At 48.5% G+C, this 23,099-nt stretch overlaps 1 protein-coding gene across 2 annotated transcripts; it reads left to right on the top strand.

Annotated features, from left to right (window-relative positions):
- The first annotated feature begins 2,434 nt into the window (after positions 1–2,434).
- On the top strand, positions 2,435–21,853 carry LOC129057652 (uncharacterized). 2 transcript variants are annotated; one of them, XM_054547933.1, is made up of 6 exons: positions 2,435–4,841; positions 9,529–9,717; positions 13,569–13,741; positions 17,557–17,674; positions 19,737–20,000; positions 21,605–21,853. In XM_054547933.1, the coding sequence occupies exons 1-5, from the start codon at positions 2,493–2,495 to the stop codon at positions 19,923–19,925; spliced, it is 3,018 nt and encodes a 1,005-aa protein (XP_054403908.1). In that variant the 5' UTR covers positions 2,435–2,492; the 3' UTR covers positions 19,926–20,000; positions 21,605–21,853. The 2 variants fall into 2 exon arrangements, with proteins under 2 accessions (XP_054403908.1, XP_054403909.1); XM_054547934.2 differs by lacking the exons at positions 17,557–17,674; positions 19,737–20,000; positions 21,605–21,853 and adding an exon at positions 14,620–14,951.
- The last annotated feature ends 1,246 nt before the right edge of the window (positions 21,854–23,099 follow it).

The following is a 23,099-nucleotide window of genomic DNA, read 5'->3' as shown; positions in this document are numbered from 1 at the left end:
GTGGTATGGTATGGTATGGTATGGTATGGTGGTATGGTATGGTATGGTATGTGTTTTCTCAACACTGCATCTTGGAAAGGATTCCATGACCAACCCTCCAGTTCCATTGTAATGGCGACTTCGTGCTCTGTAACTTCTGTGTATCATAATTTCCTATAGGTATGTTTCTCTTTTGTAACCTGTTACAAATATAATGTGTCTGTCCAGGCTTGCAGGAGACTCTGAGGAGGAGTGGCTTAGGGAGGAAATGGAGGCTGCTGTCCAGTCTCTGACCCTGTTTGGAAGGAACATCACTCTGGTGGCTCAGAGACTCCATCTTCAGCCAGAATGTCAGCACCACCGGGAGGAGCTAGTGACCGCAGCTCAGCAGATCCTGGTGAACACCACAAAGGTGAGGCTGGTGTCAGAGCTGGCTGGCTGGTCAGTCTGGACAGAGAGCTCATTGCTGTCCTCAGTAGCAGAGGCCTGCCCCAGAGAGAGAAACCTGCCCAAGTTTCTGCCGGGACCACATGCACAGAGTTGATCACCAGTTTAATAAATGCTAAATGCAGAACCTGCCTTAGAAAACTGGGTGGACATACTGAGTTAGGGTCTATGATCTTCAATCCACTGTGCAACCCCCTTACCCCCCACACTTAGCCACCAACTTCTAATAAAAAGATTTCATCAGAGGGGTCATTTTCCATCTTGCTTTTGTCCAGGAGCTATGGGGAGAGGCTACTGAAACCTCTGTAACTCTCAGCCTATTTGGCAAACCTGGCTCCAAAGTGAAGGCTCTGCTGCACTGGCATAACTGGAAGGATCTCAGGAGGACAGGATGATGCCTCAGCCTTCAAATACTCCCCCTTCTCCATCCTGACATTCCATCATTACCGCACAACGTTATTCCCATTAGAATCCATATGCCTTGAATATTAGCAAATATTATTGTTCATCTTTAAAACTTTAGTAATGTGGGTTATGCATAGGTATTTGTAATTTAACAGGTCCTTATTAAAGGAAGGTAGGAGATAGGGAGTGGAGAGTGCAGAAGGGTTTGGGGTACCTGCTGATGAGAGGAGGACAGGCGGGAAGGGCAGGCTCTTGGAAGTGCTTCGTACCAGCTCTGTTGGAGGGGGTAGATAGAGCTGTCTCAGAATGGCAGGGTCAGGCTAGGAAAGATTTTTCACAGGCACTGCCTGGACAGGCCACCCCTCCAGCTCCCACCATCCTCATCCAAACAGTAAGTTCTCCCAAAACACCTTTTGTTGCATGCGGGATACCACGTATTCCGTCCACTGCTCCACCCCTACCTAAAGACCTGCACTCCAAACCCAAGTTGGACCCCACAGTAAATGTAGTTCAAACGCAGAAGGCCTTAAATTTTCGTAAAAGCAAACGTTTTCTTATAAACACCACTCCTAAGCGACTTTTTTCCCTAAGATTCTAAACTCTTTAGTCTTGGGAGGTGAAGGGGACAAAATATTTGTAAAATCAAACAGGGAGTACCTGCCATTGCTCTCGCCGTGGCTCCGGAACCAGCAAGCACCTTCGAACCTCTCTGCCTCTCCTTGCCCGAATAGGTCCTGCTACTTGAAGACACGGCGATGGCGAGGAAAATGGTGCGGGCGGCTGGTTGGTGCCTGACCTGCCTGGACGCGCTGGAAGCGGCGGGAGACGCCGCCTCGCTGCGCGGCCCCTTCGCCGACCTGGCCGCGGCGCTCCTGCGCCTGGGCGAACTGGCGGCGCACAGGCCAGAGGAGCGCCTGGGCCGCGCGGGCCGCCTGCTTCGGGGCTGCGTCCCCGCACTGATCGCGGCCGCCCGCGGCCACCTCCGGCATCCGCGCGATCGGCAGCTGGCCGCCTCCCGGCGCCGGGTTTGCGCTCTGGCCAGGAAGGCCCTCGGCGAGCTCCTGGTGCGGCTGGACCCCGGCGCCGCGGCCTCGGCGGCCCGCACGTGGAACGGCGCGCTCGCCCGGAGCCTGAGGCAGTTGCACGAGCTGCTGGTGGCGCCCGAGCCCGAGCCCCTGCACCTTGGCCTGCTGGATCCGCCGCTGGCTGCCGTGGTCTGGCACTGCATGCGCCTGGCCGCCTGCTCTGCGCCGCCCGAGAGGCTGCACCTGGTGGCCCGCTGCGGCCGGCTGCTGCAGTTGCGAAGCGCTGGCGCCCGGTGCCTCACCGGGATCGGCGGACCTCCAGGGAGAGGCCGGGGAAGGACGGAGCCAGGACAAGAGTGCGCGGCGCTGCGGGCGGCGACCGAGGCCCTGTCCCAGGGGTTCTGCACTGGGCTACTCCGCCAGATCCTGGACACCTTCACGGACACGCAAAGTCCTCTCCTAAGGCTGGTCCAGGCGGCGATGGCGACTCCCGCAGACAGCTCCCCCTACGATGGCGAGGCCTTGCTGAAGAGCCTCCAGCTTTTTCTTGCTACTTTCCATGACAGGGCCAAGCAGATGCTCAGAGTGGCTCACTTGGCATTGGTTTGCTGCCCTAGACAAGAAATTGGCAGAGACATGGAGGCCGCCATGGCAGGCATTTGGGGGCTCGTGGTGAGAGTACAACAGCTTTTCTCAGGAAGCCCCCAAGGGTCTGGCCGGGACTGGAACCCTGCCGCTCTGCAGGCCCTGCTTCGGGCCTGGGCCAGGGAATCCGAACACCTGTTGGCATGTTTTGATGACGTTCTCAATATTCCTGAGTTCCTGAGTGTGTCCATTCAGGAAATGACCAAGCACTTGGACTTCTTTACATGGGCTTTGGAGAGTGGGGATTCCAGTGAGTTTTCCCGATGTGTGGCATATCTGCAGGGCCGGGCCACACACATGGTGCAGGTAATGAGCAGGTACGTGGGCCGGGAACGAGATCCCATTTTCCGGAATGGCCTGAGAGTCTTGATCCAGCAGCTGGAGCAATCTTCATTGGTCTTGGGTACAGCTGCTGAGTGCTGTTCACATGAGTATGGCTCTCCGGACACTGACGCATTTTTAACCATGGCAAAACATCTAATCTATTCAGCTCAGAGCCTCAAAGAGGGGCTGGATGGGACTAACCACCCAGATATCCTCAGCCCCCTTCGGGACCAAGTCCACAGGTTTGACATTGCTAAGAGACAGCCTTATTTCACTCTCCCCAGCCTCCAGAGCTCTGCAGCGCCTGAACTGAAATATCAGAGAGTGCCGGGGTTAGGGGAAAATGACCTAGGCACCTCCTGTCTACCAATGGACCATTCTCCCCACCCTTTGATTCCTGACACCTGTCCAAAGAGGAGGGGCTCTCCATCCCCTGCCATCAGCAAACTCATCCTTGCTGTAGAGAGCCGTGACCACCAGGCAGTGGCCTCAGCTTGCACCAACCTGCTGGAGCATGATGCAGCTGTGGGTGCAGCCCAGGAGGCCCTGGCTGGAGAGGGGCCACTGGGGCCGGAGAGGATGATGGGACTCCAAGGTATCTCAACACTGGCACCTCCTATTATTGACCTAGCAAAAGAGATAGCACATTGCACAACTGCTAGAACTGATAGGCTTCTGGAAGTGGCTCTCCAGCTGTCTGGCAGGACCAGGGAAACCAGGCAGGGTTTGGCAGCCATGGCTGGTGACTGGTACCTTCTGTGTCAACAGCTGTTTTGTCACAACCCATCGCCTGATCTGCCAAAGAGTACAGCAGTGTTCCTGGAGCTTCAGCGGAATTTAGCCTCAGTGGTTCAACTAGCAGCTAAAAGTGGTCCCATGGATTTGGATAAAAACAACCTTGATTCAACTCGGCATCTGGAAGTGCTTTTACAAATGCAAGGCAGATTGAAGGAGGCAGAGACCCATGCTAAACAGTTGTTGGAAAAGGTTTTGGCCTTTGATAGTCTCCAAGCCCCCAAGTCATGGGAAGAAAGCGTTGAGGATGGTTGCCTTCTATGGTCAGTAGCTGTCCAAGACCTGCTGCAGTACATGGAGCAGCTCAGTGGGAGAAAAGGCCTCTTCCTACTGCCCCTGCGGCTGGCAATGAAGAACCAGCAGGGATTGCAGGAAGGGTTGGATCAGGCAGCAGATGTTTCTCAGAGGCTACAAGAGGCGGCCAGGCTGTCCAGCCTACTGTGTGGGGATGAGCAGGAAAAGGGTGAGGTGTCCTTTCTGCGCAGGGAAGTTCATGTACTCACAGATGCTCTGCTGGATGTGGCACGGATCCTGGCCTCCTCCCCCAAACCATCTCCCAGCCTGTCCACACGCTTTGAACTTCTCTGTTTGGAGCTTACCCTTCAAGCCAAGGCCTTGACTGGCCACCTCAGCACCATCAATGCAGACTATGAATGTGCCTTCCAAGATGTTATCTGCCCAAGGCCCTCTCTCTGCAAGGACTCCCAGACTAGACCAGAAAGCTCCCTGGAAAGAATGGTGTCTGGTATCCAAGCTGTACAAGGAATTGTGGTAGAAGGTCAAGAGTACGGGCCCTGCCAAGAAGACCTCCTTATGGCTCTGGAGAGCATTCTCACCCTCACCAAGGAGGTGGCCCAGAGGATCCCTGTGCTCCGAGAATACCCAGAGGAGTGGGGAATGCACATCCTAGGCTGGCTTCGATGGGAGTGGGCAGCCAAGGCCCACCATGCTGTGGCCCAGCTGCAGGCCTGGAAAGGTGGTCACACCAAGGCCTGGAAACATCTGGCCCAGTGCTTGAAACCTGGGGAGGAGCCAACAAGGGCCCTAGAACAGGATTCTATCCAGCCCCAGTTCTTCTGTGAGGAGGATGCAGCTGGAGCCTCTGAAATGGGCAGTGTGGATTCTCAGAGTGCTGCCCCCAGAACTCCCCTAGGGAGCTCAGTGAGGACCTGTATTGCTGAGCCAGGTGTCCCTGGGACAACCACAGTGGACCTGAGCATGGTAGGATACTCAGCATCTTTCCTTCACCCCCACCTAAGTTCTCTTTCTAGTAACCAAGGACCCTGGCAAGTTCCAGAAAAAGCTGTCTTGGTGTCCATGTGTGTGATTCACACCAGGCAGGCAGCACACGCAGACTTTAGGAGCCCAGACTTGGGAAGGAGACTGCCTGGGCTGCGCCTGCCCCTACCGTTTCCTTGTTCTGAGATCTCAGAGAAGCTTTGTAGTTATTTGGGGCTTCAATTTTTTTTTTCTCGAAAATGGGAACTTTGATAATTTCCTGATGAAGAATTAATGAAAGCATGCAAAATATTTGCACTTGCCTAGCATATAGTAAGTATAAATGATGGCTGTAGTTATTACTGTCTTCCATGAAGTTTCTCCTGATGACTCTAACTGGAAGTGATTCCCTTCCTGTGACGGACAGTACTCCTCCTCTGGACGAAGCTGCGGATGCTACCTCCCTCCTTAGTCTGGGTTCTGTTGTTTGAATCCAACTTGAATCAGCACAGGCAAGAAGGATTTATTGGAAGGATGTTGGGTCTACCGAACACCATTCACACACATTCATTTCTTCCCAGGGCAACAGACAGGATACTTAGGCATCCTGGGTCCCAAACATTTTATTTATTTATTTTTGCCCATGACCAAAGTCAGTGGGAGTTACCATAGGTTGGCAGTGCCTGAGAAGTTTCCAAGCAGAAATGCTCAGCCCAGCGTGTGATGCACAATCTGAGCTATCCCCTTTATGACCTTATGCCTAGCTGCACAGACCCCCTCAGACCTTTCCCTGGGTCTTCTCCTGAGATGAAACCGACCAGACCATGTGTTTCTCTGCCCCATTGCACTTTACTTCACTTGCCTCAATACGATGTCATTATCATGTGAAGGGACATTATTCCCAAAGGAGCAGGGAGGAGAGCAGGCACAGTTCCCTTTTCCCCTGCAGCCTGACTCTTCTGTGCCCAGACTCTGACTATCTTCTAGGCTTGCCTCACTCCATATCTCCTGGTCTCATGAATTCAAGTGTCGTGCAGGCTTCTCCTTTTCTTATTGGTTTTTCCGTAGGGTCTTCCTGAAACATACTTAAAGCCACTGGATTCACTGACTTAACATATGTTTCTGTCAGTTCACCTGATACATTCCCCTTCTCATCAATATCTGCTGAGGGAGCATCTCTCATAGGTGCAAGGCAGGGTGACACTGGCCATCCAGAATTGGGAGAGAACAGCAAACTCACAGCCCACATTACCATGCCTGTCCATGAATGGACATCACCTCTCTCATTGGAGTTTTCTTCTGGATGAAGAGCAAAGCCTCACGATTCCAAGGTTTCTACCCCAGGGAAGCACCGTCCTTGTACACACACAGTTCTAGTCTGAAAACCCACAGGAAAAAGGACTCTGCCTGGAGGGCTTACCCTCAGGTGTGTGGGAGAATCGTCATCCACGACGTGTGTCTGACCCACTCTCCCATTCTCTGGGGCTTCTGCGGTGCAGAGACACACCCTCCATTCAACCCGGAACAGTACCTCACACAGCCTTCAGAACTTGCTGAGGGAGCGCATGGGTTTGGGAAGGGGCTTGTGCATCTTCTGGGCACTTGTAAGTCACCATCTGGAAATTCTTTATTCCAGTTATGAGGGTTTCCAATACACAGTCCTAGGTCTCTTTCATTATTGAAGACCCTAGGGACATTTCTTAGATTTGGACCTTAAGAGGTTGCTGACAGTTAAATATGGGTTGAAAAAAACATTTCCTAGTTTCCTAACCCTTGGATCAAGGACCTCCAAATCACATTTGCCATTTTCTCTCTTCTTGGTCTTTGGTCATTGCAGTTGAGTCTTAGTGTCAGCTTTCTCTCCCCTTCTCTTCTCCTCACCTATGCCTGGTCCCCATCTGGGTGGCTTGCTGACCCTCAGTGTAATTAGTCCCACCCCAGAAGAGGCTTCAGCTCACCCCTCTCAGCATTCAGGGGACATCCCATTATATCTAAAACAAGGCCAACAAAGCAGTAGAGTACATTGCAAAGTTCTCAGATGGTAGGTATGACTTAATTGAAGAAGCCACCACAAAAACAATAGCAAAGCCAAGTGACCTCTCAATATATGCTAGTTCAGAAAGGCTAAACTATCAGCAACTGAACTTTATGGATTCCTTCTTACTCCTTTTTTAGGTCCTTCCTGCCAAGCACAGTATCTGACATATTGCTGGTGCACAGTAAGATATTTTGAATGCTGGCTAGGATGCTGAAGACAGTCTAGAAGAGCAGAAGAGGTTCAAAATTGGGATAAAAATGATCATAGGAGGCACGGGCAGATTTTCTAGATGTCTCCTAAAAGGAGGGCAGTGTTAAGTTGAGCTTCAGAGAAAGTATGCGACTGCAATTGCAAATGAGGATGGGAAGAACTTCCCAGGCAATTACAGCTCTGAGATGAGCTTGAACCCAGAGGTTCTGCCAGTGCTTTTGAGATTTAGATTTGCTCCTGATGTGGAAGTGGATACTGTGTGGTTGGAGAGGGAGGCAGCCTGCAGGTAGGCCTTCTCTGTGGATGCACTTCACCCGGCTCCAACTACGCACCTGACTGGTTGCTGTTCTCAGCATCTGGACAACTTCTGAGTGAAGTGTGAGAAATCAGGACGCTTGGCAGCCGTTGCCTCTTCTTGCCCCTGGACCACGCTTGGGGCCAAGTGTCCAGGTGGTGCACCCACATGCCAGGTCAGGTCACTTCGAGCCTATCCTCTGCAATGTCCTGGTGCCAGACCCACATATGTTCTCTCATCTGTCACGTGACAGCTGCCCACTTAAACACCCATCTGACCTCTGTAGCTACAGCCAAAGTGTATGATCCATCCATGTCTTGGTCCATTGAGTGTTGCTATAACAATACCTGAGACTCCGTAGCTAATAATGAAAAGAGGCTTATTTGGCTCGTGATTCTGGTAGCTAGAAAGTTTAAGACTGGGCATCTGCACCTGATGAGGGCCTCAGGCTGCTTCAACTTATGTGGAAAGCAGAATTGGAGTCAGTGAGTACCAGTGAGACAGGAAGGGGGTGGAGAGAGGTGCCATACTCTTTTAAAACAACCAGCTCTGGAGGGAATTAATGGAGCAACAACTCTCTCGCCCCCCAGGGAGGGTGTTAATCCATTGATGAAGGATCCACCCCAAGATCCAAACACCTCTCACCAGCCCACCTTCCAACATTGCCACATTGGGGATTCAATTTCAACATGAGCTTGGGTGGGGAAAAACCAACCGTAGCACCCCAACCTGTCCACAGATGAGTTTTCTGATTCCACGATCATTAGCTGCAGTGCTTTTCCCAGGTGCTCAACTGTGATGGAGGATGACAAGGACCCGGTGACTAACAAGCTGTGGGTGAGGGATACATGCACCCAGCAGGTCTCGCCACAGGGCTGGCACAGGTGTCCTTTGATTTCCATTCCTTTCTTGGTGAAATATTTGCTATGCTTATAGCCTCAGAGCAAATAGAACCATGAACTTCTATCTCCCAATTTAGATAGTCTACCGTCATGTTCGTGGACTTGCACTTTATAACAGCTGCATTTTTTCCCTTTCTGAGGCATGAGTCTGCTACCTTAGGGAATATGGGGAGAAGCAGGAATGGGGGTGGGCCTGGAGGTTCCTTCCACCCATGTTCCCTGCCCCATTTGCAGCATGGGAACAGTCCCTGACCTTGAGGAACTCAGGGTCTAGTGGGTGAGTTAGAAACAAGGGCGCTCTTGACCCTTTGTTAGTGGATTTACCTCCAAGTGCAGAGCAGTTCATCTTGATTCCAGGGTCTAGAAAAAGCCTAAGGGAGGCTTCACTAAAGGTTCAGTAGGAAAATCACCTGGCCTTGCTGTGAGTGCCCAACCCACTGCTGGATATCAGAGGCTGCTCTTTTTCTCTCTCACTAGAAAGTTACAACAGCCGGCCGGGCACGGTGGCTCATGCCTGTAATCCCAGCACTTTGGGAGTCTGAGGCAGGCGGATCTCGGGTCAGGAAATCGAGATCATCCTGGCTAACATGGTGAAACCCCATCTCTACTAAAAATACAAAAAATTAACCGGGTGTGGTGGTATGTGCTTGTAGTCCCAGCTACTCAGGAGGGTGAGGCAGGAGAATCGCTTGAACCCAGGAGGCGGAGGTTTCGTGAGCCCAGATCGCATCACTGCACTCCAGCCTGGGCAACAGAGCGAGACTCTGTCTTAAAATAAAAAAAAAAAGTAACAACAACCAAGTTAACAGGGAAAAAAAATCACAATTATTCACAACAAGTATTCCCTTTCATGTAGAATAATAACTGACATGAAAGTGTTTGGGCTCCCAAAGTTGAAACATTCAAAGATGCCTGAATGTCTTCAAGGGGCTACAGACTCCTTTCTCCCATGAAAGGCCTGAACATTTACAGAGGAAAACAAAGTGTGATATTTTAACTCTTCTGGGATCTGAGTGTGCCAGGTTTCTGTTTATACAAATTCTGGGTGAATGCAGCCTAAATTAATAGGGAATCATTTCATCTCCTCTTCTCACTTGGAGAAGATTGCCGAGAGCTGCTGGAATTGGTAAATTGGGGTTTTTCTTTAAAAAAAAAAAAAGATAAAAAGGACATTGATTTCTCTACTGTATTTTAAAGGTCTGAGTGTCAGGAATTTATGAGTTCTAGCCTGTTGTCTTCTTTCAGCAGCAAAGTAGCCCCCAGTCCCTGTCCCCCCACTGCCCAGCCACAGCAGCAGTGCCCACTGAGCTGAACCAGCCCCTCCCAGAGGACAGCAGCACGGACGGGGACAGCAGAATCACCCGGATCACTCGAGCGATGGCCAAGGAGGTGTTCCTGATGGCTCAGAGTTTGAGGAGGAGAGGATGTGTCCTGGTACTTAGGCTTCAGCCATCCATGGTGGTGGGAGGACTGGGGATGGTGTGGGGACATGGGGCTCCCAACTGCTGCCTTCCAGGAGCTGGGGTAGCCCTAGGCAGCTCCCAGGATGGAAGGGCCACACTGCGGGGCCATTCAGCACTCAGCATTTTATGTACTGTCTTCATTCTGAGCATATCGTAAGTTCACCTCACGTCTCCTTCCCCCTCTTCTTTTGGGCTCAGTTACGAAGGCTTTGTCTTATTCCACCAGCGAGGATAATTTCCCAAAAGCTACAACTTAGTAAAATCAAGGTCTCTTTCATACCCCAAAAGGATGAACTGAAGAGAGCCACTGACATCTTGTTTTTTTTGTTTGTTTTTGTTTTTGTTTTTTTGAGATGGAGTCTCACTCTGTCACCCAGGCTGGAGTGCAGTAGCGCAATCTTGGCTCACTGCAAGCTCCGCCTCCCGGGTTCAAGCTATTCTCCTGCCTCAGCCTCCTGAGTAGCTAGGCCTACAGGCGCCTGCCACCATGCCCAGCGAATTTTTTGTATTTTTAGTAGAGACAGGGTTTCACCATGTTAGCCAGGATGGTCCCGATCTCCTGACCTCATGATCCACCCGCCTCGGCCTCCCAAAGTGCTGGGATTACAGGCTTGAGCCATCGCGCCCGGCCTGACATCTTTTTAAATTCCCTGAAATAGAGGAAACAAGGACTGCAACCACCTCAAGGATAGCTATTCAGGGCCAGCACAGCCTGGCGAGGAGAGGGCTGCTCCCCACTGGCTTCTGGAGGCCACCTTCAATCATGTGTGGCCTGTTCTAACTCTCTTTATCCCTTTTCTTGATTAAATTTGGTTAAGCATTGTTTAATATCAACACACCAACATGGAAAAAATAAAAGAAGTCCATCTACTGAGTGTGTAGACTAAAAGGAAACAATCAAATGTCAATGAGAGCCATTCAGGAAACCCCTTCCAGTGTGGGTCTGCTGGGTACTATTGGCTCCAAAATCCATGGCTGGGCCACATGGGGCCCCACTTTCTCACCGTGGCAGAGAGGGGTGTCCAGGAGAGAAGAGTGGGTGTCAAGGCATCCCCTGACTAGGTGACTACAAAGCCAAACCCAGCAGCCCCACCACGCTTAAGACATGGACCTTTTCTTGTCCTGTCCTCCTCCCAACCCCTGCCCACCACAGCCAATCAGCCTGTTGAACACCTGCGTGCCAACAGCGAGCAAGAGCCGCTCCTGCAGTCATTATCCAGGTTAGGGGACTGTAGTGGTAATGTGTGTAAAATAAAATACCCACAGAAGCCAGGCACGGTGGCTCACGCCTGTAATCCCAGCACTCTGGGAGGCCGAGATGGGTGGATCACAAGGTCAGGAGATTGAGATCATCCTGGCTAACACGGTGAAACCCCGTCTCTACTAAAAATACAAAAAAAATTAGCCGGGCATAGTGGTGGGCGCCTGTAGTCCCAGCTACTCAGGAGGCTGAGGCAGGAGAATGGCGTGAACCCGAAAGGCGGAGCTTGCAGTGAGCCGAGATCACGCCACTGCACTCCAGCCTGGGCAACAGAGCGAGACTCCGTCTCAAAATAAATAAATAAATAAATAAATAAATAAATAAATCCCACAAGAATGAGGTGAAGGGGGCTCTCTCTCACCCTTCCCTCTCTTGTTCTTTTAGTATTCCTTTTCATTCTTATTCTAAAGACCCATGCTTCTGAAATTAGGCAACCAAACCCCATCTAGTACGGGAAGAAAGCTGGTAGATGCAAAGAGCTCACCCAGACCCAAGACTTATCCAAAGAGAAGCCAAAGATATATTTTAGGACTCACTTGCTAATTCAAAACAAATTCTCAAGGGTATGAAGACCCATATATTCTCCTAGGAGGTCGTAAACAACTGGTGCTGCCTTGGGTATCTTGGGTGGGTCTTGGTTTGGGATTGCCACATGAGTCTTTAAAAAGGAAGGAGCAGCACAATGCCAAATGACCTGGTACAGGTCTGGCTAGTTTGGGAACAGCTGCTTGAGTCCTGCGTTTCAAAAAAAGCTTTCCCTGTTTGCAGAGGTTTCTCTCACTGGCCTGCCATGGTGTTGGAAATGCTTACAATTAGGTACTGGACATGGCTGTACTCACTCCCTTCTGATTGGAATTGCAAATTCCTCTAATGCCAAGTTTATTGGGGTTGCTTTCTTGTTGACTGGACAAGCTGGGGCCACATGCCACACAGAGGAGAGGGAGCCAAGAAGTGGTTCCCCACTAGGCCAATCACTGAAAAGCACGGGGCAAGCAAAGTGTTCTGCTTTCTGAGCTAGTGTCCATTCCTCATGGCATTTAGGAGGCCCCTCAGCAGGGCAGCTGCAATAGCCTGACGCCAATTTTCATGCTTGCTGACAGCTTGAAAGCCCCACTCCTTCCTGTCCCCCTCCTGCCCCCTAACTGGGCAAGCCAAAAGAAAGCCCAGACACTGCCTCCTTTGGCACCAGTGGGAAGTTTAAGCCACATAACCCTGGCCCATGTGTGGAAGCGCTCATCCCAGCCAATCAGCGTAAAAGCCAAGCCAGTCTCCTTTCCTTGCTCTCTCAAGCCATGTCAGACCTGGTTGGGAGCCTGCCCTGCTCTTCTGGAAAGCCTCCTTCTGTGAGTAACAACCCTTTTCATACCTCCTGGATTCACATATGGCATCATCAGTCCTGACATCTGAACCAGATTTTGGGAGGGGAAGTCTATCCTGTCTGCAGGGTGCCGATGCCTACAACAGCAGGACTTCTGATGTTTCCTGGGTTTTCGTCTTCTGTGTCTACTTCCTATGGCCTGATGAAGGGCCACTTTCCCCCTCATCCCAGACAAGCAGGTGAGGTTTTGGTGTGGCTCTATATTTACTGGAGCAGCCTATCTTTTATTTGCGTTAGCTGCCTCAACATTCACCATTATGTTGAAGATTTTTTTTTTTTTTTAAGAGACAAAGTCTTGCTCTGTTGCCCAGGCTGGAGTGCAGAGACACAATCATAGCTTACTGCAACCTCAACCCCCTGGGCTCAAGTAGTCCTCCCAACACAGCCTCTTGAGTAGCTGGGACTACTGGCTGGGACTACTGTGCCCAGCTAATTCCTTTTTTGTAGAGATGGGGTCTCGTTATGTTGCCCAGGCTAGTCTCAAACTCCTGGGCTGAAGCCATCCTCTCACCTTGGCCTCCCAAAGTGCTGGGGTTACAGGCATGAGCCACTGCACCTGGCTGTGTTTAGGATTTTATTTGAATAGAGGGTTCTGTTGCTTAAAAAAATAGAGAAGAACAGGAATGGAAAAGTTTACTTAGTCCAAATCTGTCTTTTAAAAGTAAAGAAAAGTGAGTCCCCAAAAGGTCAAAATTTCAAATCAGCTAATGGCTACAGTCTCTGAATCACTAGTTTCCAGCTGGTAAGTTCTACGTGTGACTGTAGTCCTTCGGCCCTTGGTTCCAGCTACTATCCCCTTCAACCTCTATGTTTTCCACACCTGGCCCTCCCTAGGAGCCTCATACCTGCCCTGGGCCTGCTGAAAACTAACTCTGAGCCTAGTGGAGGCCACAGCCTCTGTGGGGATGGGCTAGATCATGACCCGGAGGCTGGACTTCCTTCTCTTCAGCAGCCCCACCCAGATAAATGGGCCCCTGCCACCTTGTTCTGCTGGCTTTCAGGAGAGTAAACTTATTACTAACCCAGGAAGATTTGAAGCCTTTGGAGGCGGTTCAGGAGATCACAGTTTAAGCTAAAATATGTTCATTTCGTGGGCTGAAGTAAGTTGTGCCAAGCAAGTTTTGGACACTTTTTGGTTTGCCACCAATTTCTTGATATTCTAACTCTCATTTCTTTGATATAGACCAAAGATCCGCTCATTACCTCTGCTAGGAAAATTGCGACTTCTGGACAAGACTTCGCCAAACTTGTCTGCATCATTGCTAAGAACTGCATAGATCAAAGATGTTCCCAGGAGCTTTTGTGTGTGGTGGAGCAGATTCAAACAATGAGCAACCAGCTCCGCATCATCTCCAGGTAGGAAGTAGCTCTGCTTTCTCAAGACCGGGGGTGGGGGTAGGGGTGAGGTAATTCCTTTAAAAAATATACTTCTTTTTATTTTATTTTATTTATTTATTTATTTATTTTTTTGGAGACAGGGTCTCTGTCGCCCAGGCTGGAGTGCAGGAGCGCTACCTTTTTTGAGATAGAGTCTCCCTCTGTCGCCCATGCTGGAGTGCAGTGGCGCCATCTCAGCTCACTGCAAGCTCCGCCTCCCAGGTTCACGCCATTCTCCTGCCTCAGCCTCCCGAGTAGCTGGAACTACAGGCGCCCGCCACCAAGCCCGGCTAATTTTTTTGTATTTTTAGTAGAGACGGGGTTTCACCGTGTTAGCCAGGATGTTCTCAATCTCCTGACCTCGTGATCCACCCGCCTCGGCCTCCCAAAGTGCTGGGATTACAGGCGTGAGCCACCGCGCCCGGCCCTGATTTTTTAATTTTTTGTAGAGACGAGGCCTGTCTATGTTGCCCAGTTTGATCTTCAACTCCTGGGCTCAACTGATTGTCCCTCCTCTGCCTCCCAAAGTGCTGGGATTACAGGCATGAGGCATCACACCCAGCCTTTTTAAATTTTTCATCCTCCAAGAGTTTACGTTTATTTGGGAAATATTAAACAAATATTGTCAATATTTAAAAATATTACAGAGGGCAAAAAACACACTTAAGCTAGAGCCATTTCTCATTTTATCACAACTACATTATATTTGATAATATACACAAGAAAGAAAAAAAAGATTTAACTTGGAAAGCTAGTTTCTGAGCAAGTGTGAGCATAAAGTAACAATAAGAAATTTTTAGAAGTCAAATGTGTTAGAACTTATGTTGCCCTTTAACACTGGTTTCTGCTCCCTTCAGAATACCAGGCTCCAGTGATACTGCTGTGTTTACAACACTGCAGGGTTAATCTACAAACACGAAGGACTGATCTTACTTTAAAACAATGCCTGGGCCAGGTGTGGTGGCTCACGCCTGTAATCCCAGCACTTTGGGAGGCTGAGGCGGTTGGATCACTTAAGGACAGGAGTTCAAGACCAGCCTGGCCAACATGGTGAAACTCCATTTCTACTAAAAATACAAAAATTAACTGGGCGTGGTGGTGGGCACCTGTAATCCCAGCTACTCGGGAGGCTACGCAAGAGAATCGCTTGAACCTGGGAGGCTGATATTGCAGTGAGCCAAGATCATGCCACTGCACTCCAGCCTGGGCAACAGAGAAAGACTCCATCTCAGAAAAACAAACAAACAAAAAGAAACAATGCCTGAATTTTGACCATTAACTCTCATTTGTGTTTTTACTAATCATATCTAACAAAAAACAACAGCATTTTAAAATACATTAATTGCAAAGTAAATGTACTGCAATTGTCATCTCCCGAAGAAAAACAATGCCAGCACAGTGCTTATGTGAAAGTTAATCTATTAAATATGCTCAAACTCTGGAATTGAGCAATTTTCAATAAGTGTTTCCTTGTAACAACTTCCCTATTGGTAATATAGAACATCATAATATAATTATGGAATCAGGCTTCATTTCAACCTGAATCCCTTCATTTCTACAGCAGCACATTTACCAATAACAAACTTCGTTTAGTAATATTATGTTATGGAAGAGCTTCATAGTTAGAACTATTATCAATTATTGTAAGGCATAAAAATTGCATTGCCAAAACCAAGGCATATAAATTGTTTTTAAATTAAAAATAAAACCTGGCTTCTGTTCTCCAGGAAATAATATTTCAGGCACATCATTGTTTTAAGATTAGCTACTGGGCCCGGTACGGTGGCTTGCGCCTGTAATCCCAGCACTTTGAGAGGCTGAGGTGGGCAGATCACTTGAGGTCAGGAGTTGGAGACCAGCCTGGCCAACATGGTGAAACCCTGTCTATACTAAAAATACAAAAATTAGCTGGGCATGGTGGTGCATGCCTGTAATCCCAGCTACTCAAGAGGCTGAGGCTGGAGAATCTCTTGAACCTGGGAGTCAGAGGTTGCAGTGAGCCGAGATCTCGCCACTGCATTGGGCAACAGAGCGAGACCCTGTCTCAAAGATACAGCAACTACAATTAATCTTAGCATTGCAAATATGAGTATTGTTGTAAGGGTACCCGAGACTTGCTTTAATCAGGTAGACATGGATATGAAACATGCCGACATGGAAATGACCATCATGGAGAGGGAATTCGTTATACTCACAGATCCCTAGAAACAGAAGGCACAGATTCCATGCAGGGCCACCAGGGAAGCACCAGGGTCGGTCAAAAGGCAGAAGTCAGGAGGAACCATGGGCAAGAGCATTTACTGTGGTTTTCACAGGAAGGAATGGGCCACGCAGGGAAAGCAGGCTAAGCAGCTTAGGACTGGTTAGTTTGAATCATTTCAGTGGGCTCTGGGGGTATAGGGGTTGTCTCTAGCTGTTAGGAACCTAGCCTTGGGATGATTAGGGCAGGTACTAGCGGCTTGGAATGTCAGAGCTTGATGAAGGAGGTGGTTGGGGGCTGTGGGCTCTGGATTGGTTGGTTCATGTATGGAAGTGTGCTTACAGGTGAATCATTTACTATCCCTAGGAATTGACTAGCCCTAGGAAGTGACAGTCTCTGAAATACAGACAATAAAAAGGCATGATTTTTTTAAACACAGGTGTATTTATCAAGCTGTCAATCTTCTAAAGGATCTGGAAGTCCTGAAATTTTGCCAAAGTTAAAGTCACTTAAGTTTCACAGCATTTTCATTCTCAATGGTACAGAGCAACTTGTTTAACTAAATTTAGTTACATTCAGTTTCAAACAAATACCATTGAGATGTGCAATTCAATTAGGAAGTACGAGCCTGATTTCTGATTAGAACTTTTTTTTTTTTTTTTTTTTTAGATGGAGTCTCATTCTGTCACCCAGGCTGGAGGGCAATGGCATGGTCTCAGCTCACTGCAACCTCTGCCTCCTGGGTTCAAACGATTCTCCCGCCTCAGCCTCCCGAGTAGCTGGAACTACAGGCACGTGCCACCACACCCAGCTAGGTTTTGTATTTTTGGTAGAGACGGGGTTTCACCATGTTGGCCAGGCTGGTCTCGAACTCCTGACCTTGTGATCTGCACACCTCAGCCTCCCAAAGTGCTGGGATTACAGGCGTAAGCCACTGCGCCCAGCCTGATTAGAACTTTTAATCCTAGCCCCCAAAACAATTCTATACAAATTTTCTCATTCCCTTTCATTAGATATGGTAGTTGGCATTTGTTCTGCTTCTCAGTTATTTTCATTGAAAACATACTTCTTAATTTATAGATACTGTCATATTTTCTTAAATAAAAATTGTATTTTAAAAAGTTAATTTAGACCTTTAGAACATTCTTTCTCTGTGCCGGGCACGGTGGCTTACACCTGTAATCCCAGCACTTTGGGAGGCTGAAGTGGGAGGATTGCTTGAGGCCAGGAGTTCAAGACCGGCTTGGCCAACATGGCAAAACCCCATGTCTACTAAAAATACAAAGATTAGCCATATGTGGTGGTGCATGCCTGTAGTCCTAGCTGCTTATGAGGCTGAGATGGAAGAATTGCTTGGACCTGGGAGGCAGAGGTTGCAGTGAGCTGAGATTGTGCCACTGCACTCCAGCAGCCTGGGCGACAGAGCGAGACTGTCAAAAAAAAAAAAAAAATTATTTCTCTGGATAGTCCCCAATCCTCACAGAAGCATCGCAGCTTTCTGAAAGAGAGTCACATCGTAAAACCTCCTAGTACTTATTTGAGATTGCATCTCTTACTTGGAGTAAAATCCACTTTTCTCCTGTAAACTTCCAAGTGTAAAGGCCTCCCTGGCAAGAAGCAAGTCCTCTGAAGAGCTGCTAGTGGAAAATGCACAGCAGCTCCTCCAGGCTGTCTTCAAGACCATGAGGGCTGCAGAAGCTGCGAGTCTCCGGGTAAGTGCTGACTCAGAGAGTGGGTGCCAGCCTAGGGTACACATGCACACCACAACTCAGGGTCACAGGCCCACAGACACATGGCAAGCTGGAGACATTCACAGCATACCCTACCTTCTTCTTAGTGGCTATATTCAATTTCATTCCTTCCCTACACCTGTCACCTGATTCCTGTGTGTTTCAGTTTGGCTAATTTCTCTCAACCTACCTTCAGTTTCACTGATCACTTCTTCACCTATATCTAGTCTTCTGATGAGCCTGTGAAAAGCATTCTTTATAGCTGTTACCATGTTTTTTCTTGTTTCTAGCATTTCTGTTTATTTTTAATAGTTTTTATCTCTTTATTAAAATTCTCCATTTTTTGTCCTTTTTTGTCCACTTTTCCCACTCATTATTTTAATTTTCCTATCTAATAATTTCAATGGGCTCTGGGGTATAGGGGTTGTCTCTAGCTGTCTGGAACCTGGCCTTGGGATAATTAGGGCAGGTGACTAGCGGCCCAGAATGTCAGAGCTTGATGAAGGAGATGGGTGGGGGGTGTGGGCTCTGGATTGATTAGTTCGCATATGGAAGGTGTGCTTACAGGTGAATCATTTTGCCCTAGACAAAACCCTATGCATAGATGCAGACTTTTCTTGTGTTGTAGCTCCATGGGTTCTATACACTCACACTAGCCTATTCTTGGCTGTTAGCAGTTTGTTAAAGTTTTGGACTAAATCTTCTTATCAGATTATGTGCCAGCCCATCTTCCTCCTGTGCTGTGTTCTATGTAAGCCGGTGCTTATCTCTGTCTCTCCTTGGAGGTGGTTGTCTTTTCTAACTAGTTAGTTGCCCTTCAACCTTAGCTCTCTAATGGGTTCAAGAAAGGTTATATTTTTTTGCGTTATCTGACTTTTTCCTTCTTGTTAGGGTGAGAACAACACTCTTTTCAGCTTTCTGTATCCTAAATGGAAGCTGGAAATAGAAAGTATTTGAGTGCCTACCTGAACACCTTGCTTGGGGCCTCTGTGTGTGCTATCCCACATGTGCGAGACCCACCCCTGCCCCTGCACTCCCACCACCCCTGCCTGGCTCCTTGTTATCCTTTAGACCTGAACTGAAATTCCACCTCCTCAGAACGGATGACACATCTTCACTATAGCTAAACTAAATCACACTCACTTTCCTCTATCTTAGTATGTTGTATGATTCTTTTGTAGCACTCATCACAGTTTATAAATATACATTTGTTTTCATTCCTTGCATTTATTTATTTGTCTGGCTCTTCTCTTAGAATGTAAACTCCATGAAGCCACAGACCTGGACTAGGGGTCTAGTGTGTTGAGGTGCTAAAAATAGAATGAGAGTTTTCATTTCAAGTTTAAAGAAACTTTGTACCAGTTAAGTTCATAGCACATAGACGAAACATGCTCAGTGAAAAGCATTTGAAAAATGTGCAGATTTCAACTACAAGTTCCTGAGTCCCTTGAATATAAAGAAAGCTGAGAGAAAAGCTCAGGCCTGGCCCCTGTGGAGCAGCGTCTCTCCCTCCCCGAGAGCTCTGGCCACAGCCCACAGCTTTCTACTGATCCCGCAGCACCAGCCACAGCACTGAGGCAGGACTACTGCCTTTCCCCCATCTCTGGACCGTTTGGGTGCAAGAGAACCTGAGAGCTGGGCTGAGCATCCGCAGCATACACCTGTGTCCTGACTCAGCTTGGGCCACCGGCCTAAAGACCCATGGATATTTTGCATGAAGCAAACTGAATAAAGTAACATCCAAAGGGAGGAAGAACTTGGAGTAGAGGGAAAATTTCTAAAAACCAGCTACATTCTCAGAACTTTCCACTGGGATCAATATAACCCCCTTTGGTGCATTTTGCTTCTTCTTCCAGAATGGGTAGGCTCCAATTCAGGACACCTCTCCAAATATGATTCCCTGATCCCTGTACAATTAGGGCTAGAACATCAGAAAGCTGGTCACCACCCCGCTCAGAGGAATCCCATGAGGAAGACTCCAATCAGCTGAAACTGGGCAAGTGCACAGCGTCCCCCAGTGCTTAATTATCTTTCTCTCCTCCAGGGTTTGAGAGAACCTTCCCCAGATCCGGAGGAACTGGAAGTTGCTGCCTTCTGCCTGAAGTGGAGGAGGAAGCTACTGAGGCACAGACTTCAGGAAACCTCAAACATGGACTGTGATGAGCTGGGCCTGCGGAAAACAAGCGCTAAACCACCCCCAACACTCGCTGCCCTGGTTCAGGAAGCATTATGAAAGCTAAGAGATAGCTCCCAGTCAAGCTCCCTGTTGACCTGTACTCTGACCTGACACTCTGGCAGCCTGTGGGAGGTGCCTTTTTTTTTTATTTTTTTATTTTTTATTTTTTTTGAGATGGAGTCTGGCTCTGTCGCCCAGGCTGGAGTGCAGTGGCGCGATCTCGGCTCACTGCAAGCTCCGCCTCCCGGGTTCACCCCATTCTCCTGCCTTAGCCTCCCGAGTAGCTGGGACTACAGGCGCCCACCACCACGCCCGGCTAATATTTCGTATTTTTAGTAGAGACGAGGTTTCACCGTGTTAGCCAGGATGGTCTTGATCTCCTGACCTCGTGATCCACCCGACTTGGCCTCCCAAAGTGCTGGGATTACAGGCGTGAGCTGCCGCGCCCGGCCTGGGAAGCACCTTTTAAGTTGAATGCAGGGTCACACAGTGGTTTGGGTGGGTGCAGTGTGTCCAGGGTCCAGCCTTGCACAAGGCTGCCCTGACAACATTACTTGTTAGGGGACATCCCTGGGCCCCTGGTGAGGATGATTTCCTCGTGGGAAGGACACATGTTTCTTGGCTTGGAAGGAACAGCACATGTAAACTGTGGAAGGAGAGGGAAAACATCCAAGTACCGTTAGCTTAAGCCTTTATTAAGGTGTTATGATGGGAGACCGTTCCCAGAATGTTCTGCAGGGAGCCAGGAGCTGAAAGATGTATAAGTTAGATAGAGGCGGTGACTCAGAGCTCCCCTTGCTCAGGTATGCAGACACTGTTCAAATTCCGAACTGATGGAAAACAGGTGTGCTAGTCAGGGGACAGGATGCAAGGACTACGCATCGGGGCCGCTGAGCTCTGGCACTATCTTGTAAATCTGGGTTTAGCATTTGGGATGAAGAGGAACATTTGGGAGCTAAGGCCTTAGCCGAGGCAGTAGGAGTTTTTCATTTCTTCGGTGCCTTTCACAAAACCTATTTGATAAAGGAGAGCAAGGAGACTGATGACCTTCACCTCAGAAAGCTCATGGCCAGGAGCAGAGACCTGAGTCCCGGCCAAGGGTCAGGGAAGGAGGCTGGGGATGCAGACTGGGAGTGGGGGGTGCCCCGGAGGCAGGGGCGAGGGTCTTGCTTGTCTGGGGGTCACTGTAAGCCTCCTAGATTCCACTGCAGCCCTTTGGGAGGAGGCGCCAACTGTATACTGCATGAGATTGAATTGCCCTCAGTCGGGTGGGATGGTGGCTTGGATTTATAGTAAATAAAGACAAGGATTTTTCCTTTTTTTTGTTTTTTTAAACAGGGCACACTTAGATGAGTTTTGACACACATGCCCCCATGAACCCATCATCACAGTCGAGATAATGAACGTATATACACATTGTCTTCCAGGGTGTCCTCAAGCCACTTTGTAATCACCCATCTCCTACCCAGTCCCTGTGATGACTAATCTGCTGGTTCTTCACATGTCTGTCTTAGCGTAATTTTTTTTCAAAGTTCATCCATATTGTAGCATGTATTAGTACCTCATTCCTTTCTATTGCCAAAGTTTGGATATACCAGTTTGTATTTATCCATTCATGAGTTGATGGACATTTGGATTGTTTCCACTGTTTGGCTATTTGGAGTAAGACTGCTATGAGCATTCATTTAAGTTGTCAAATTTATTGACACAATATTGTTTATAATATTTCTGGCCAGGTGCAGTGGCTCACGCCTGTAATCCCAGCACTTTGGGAGGCCGAGGTGCGTGGATCACCTGAAGTCAGGAGTTCGGGACCAGCCTGGCCAACATGGTGAAACTCCATCTCCATTAAAAATACAAAAAAATTAGCCGGTCATGGTGGTTTGCACCTGTGGTCCCAGCTGCTAGGGAGGCTGAGGCAGGAGAATCACTTGAACCCAGGAGACAGAGGTTGCAGTGAGCCAAGATCACGCCACTGCACTCCAGTCTGGGCAACAGAGCAAGACTTCGTCTCAAAAAAAAAACAAAAAAAAAAACAACAAAAAAACTGTAGTATTCTTTTCTTTTTTAATTACACTTTAAGTTCTGGGATACATGTATAGGACATGCAGGTTTGTTACATAGGTGTACATGTGTCATGGTAGTTTGCCGCACCTGTCAACCCATCATCTAGGTTTTAAGCCCCACATGCATTAGGTATTTGTCTTAATGCTATCCCTCCCCTTGCCCTCAACCCCTGACAGGCCCCAGTGTGTGATGTTCCCCTCCCTGTTTCCATGTGTTCTCATTGTTCAACTCCCACTTATGAGTGAGAACATGCAGTGTTTGGTTTTCTGTTCCTGGGTTAGTTTGCTGAGAATGACGGTTTCCAGCTTCATCCATGTCCCTGCAAAGGACGTGAACTCATTCCTTTTTATGGCTGCATAGCATTCCATGGTGTATATGTGCCACATTTTCTTTATCCAGTCTATCATTGATGGACATTTAGGTTGGTTCCAAGTCTTTGCTATTGTAAATAGTGCTGCAAAAGAAGACATTTATGCGGCCAAAAAAACATATGAAAAAAAGCTCATCACCACTGGTTATTAGAGAAATGCAAATCAAAACCACAATGAGATACCATCTCACGCCAGTTGGAATGGCAATCATTAAAAAGTCAGGAAACAGCAGATGCTGGAGAGGATGTGGAGAAATAGGAACGCTTTTACAATGTTGGGAGTGTTAATTAGTTCAACCATTGTGGAAGAGAGTGTGGTGATTCCTCAAGGATCTAGAACCAGAAATACCATTTGACCCAGCAATCCCTGCTGAGACCAGCTCGGTTGTGGAGGCCCTAACCCAGCAGCGCTAGAGGAATTAAAGACACACACACAGAAATATAGAGTGTGGAGTGGGAAATCAGCCTTCAGAACTGAGAGCCTTGAACAGAGATTTACCCACATATTTATTGACAGCAAGCCAGTCATAACATTTACTAAAAGTATTCCTTATGGGAAATAAAGGCATGGGCAGAAATAAAGGGATGGACTCTAGCTAGTTATCTGCAGCATGAACATGTCCTTAAGGCACAGATTGGTCATGCTATTGCTTGTGGTTTAAGAATGCCTTAAGAGGTTTTCCACTCTGGGTGGGCCAGGTGTTCTTTGCCCTCATTCTGGTAAACCGACAACCTTCCAGCGTGGGCATCAAGGCCATCACGAGCATGTCACCGTGCTGCAGAGATTTTGTTTA

The sequence above is a fragment of the Pongo abelii genome, chromosome 12, assembly GCF_028885655.2.
Source record: "Pongo abelii isolate AG06213 chromosome 12, NHGRI_mPonAbe1-v2.0_pri, whole genome shotgun sequence".
Lineage (NCBI taxonomy): Eukaryota > Metazoa > Chordata > Mammalia > Primates > Hominidae > Pongo > Pongo abelii.
This window is presented reverse-complemented; position numbering and strand designations above follow the sequence as displayed.

Coding starts and splice junctions, on each gene's coding strand:
- LOC129057652 (XM_054547933.1), top strand. CDS start 2,493: ATGGAGGCCGCCATGGCAGGCATTTGGGGGCTCGTGGTGAGAGTACAA. Junction 4,842..9,528: donor CCACAGTGGACCTGAGCATG/GTAGGATACTCA, acceptor GTCTTCTTTCAG/CAGCAAAGTAGCCCCCAGTC. Junction 13,742..17,556: donor CAGCTCCGCATCATCTCCAG/GTAGGAAGTAGC, acceptor TAAACTTCCAAG/TGTAAAGGCCTCCCTGGCAA.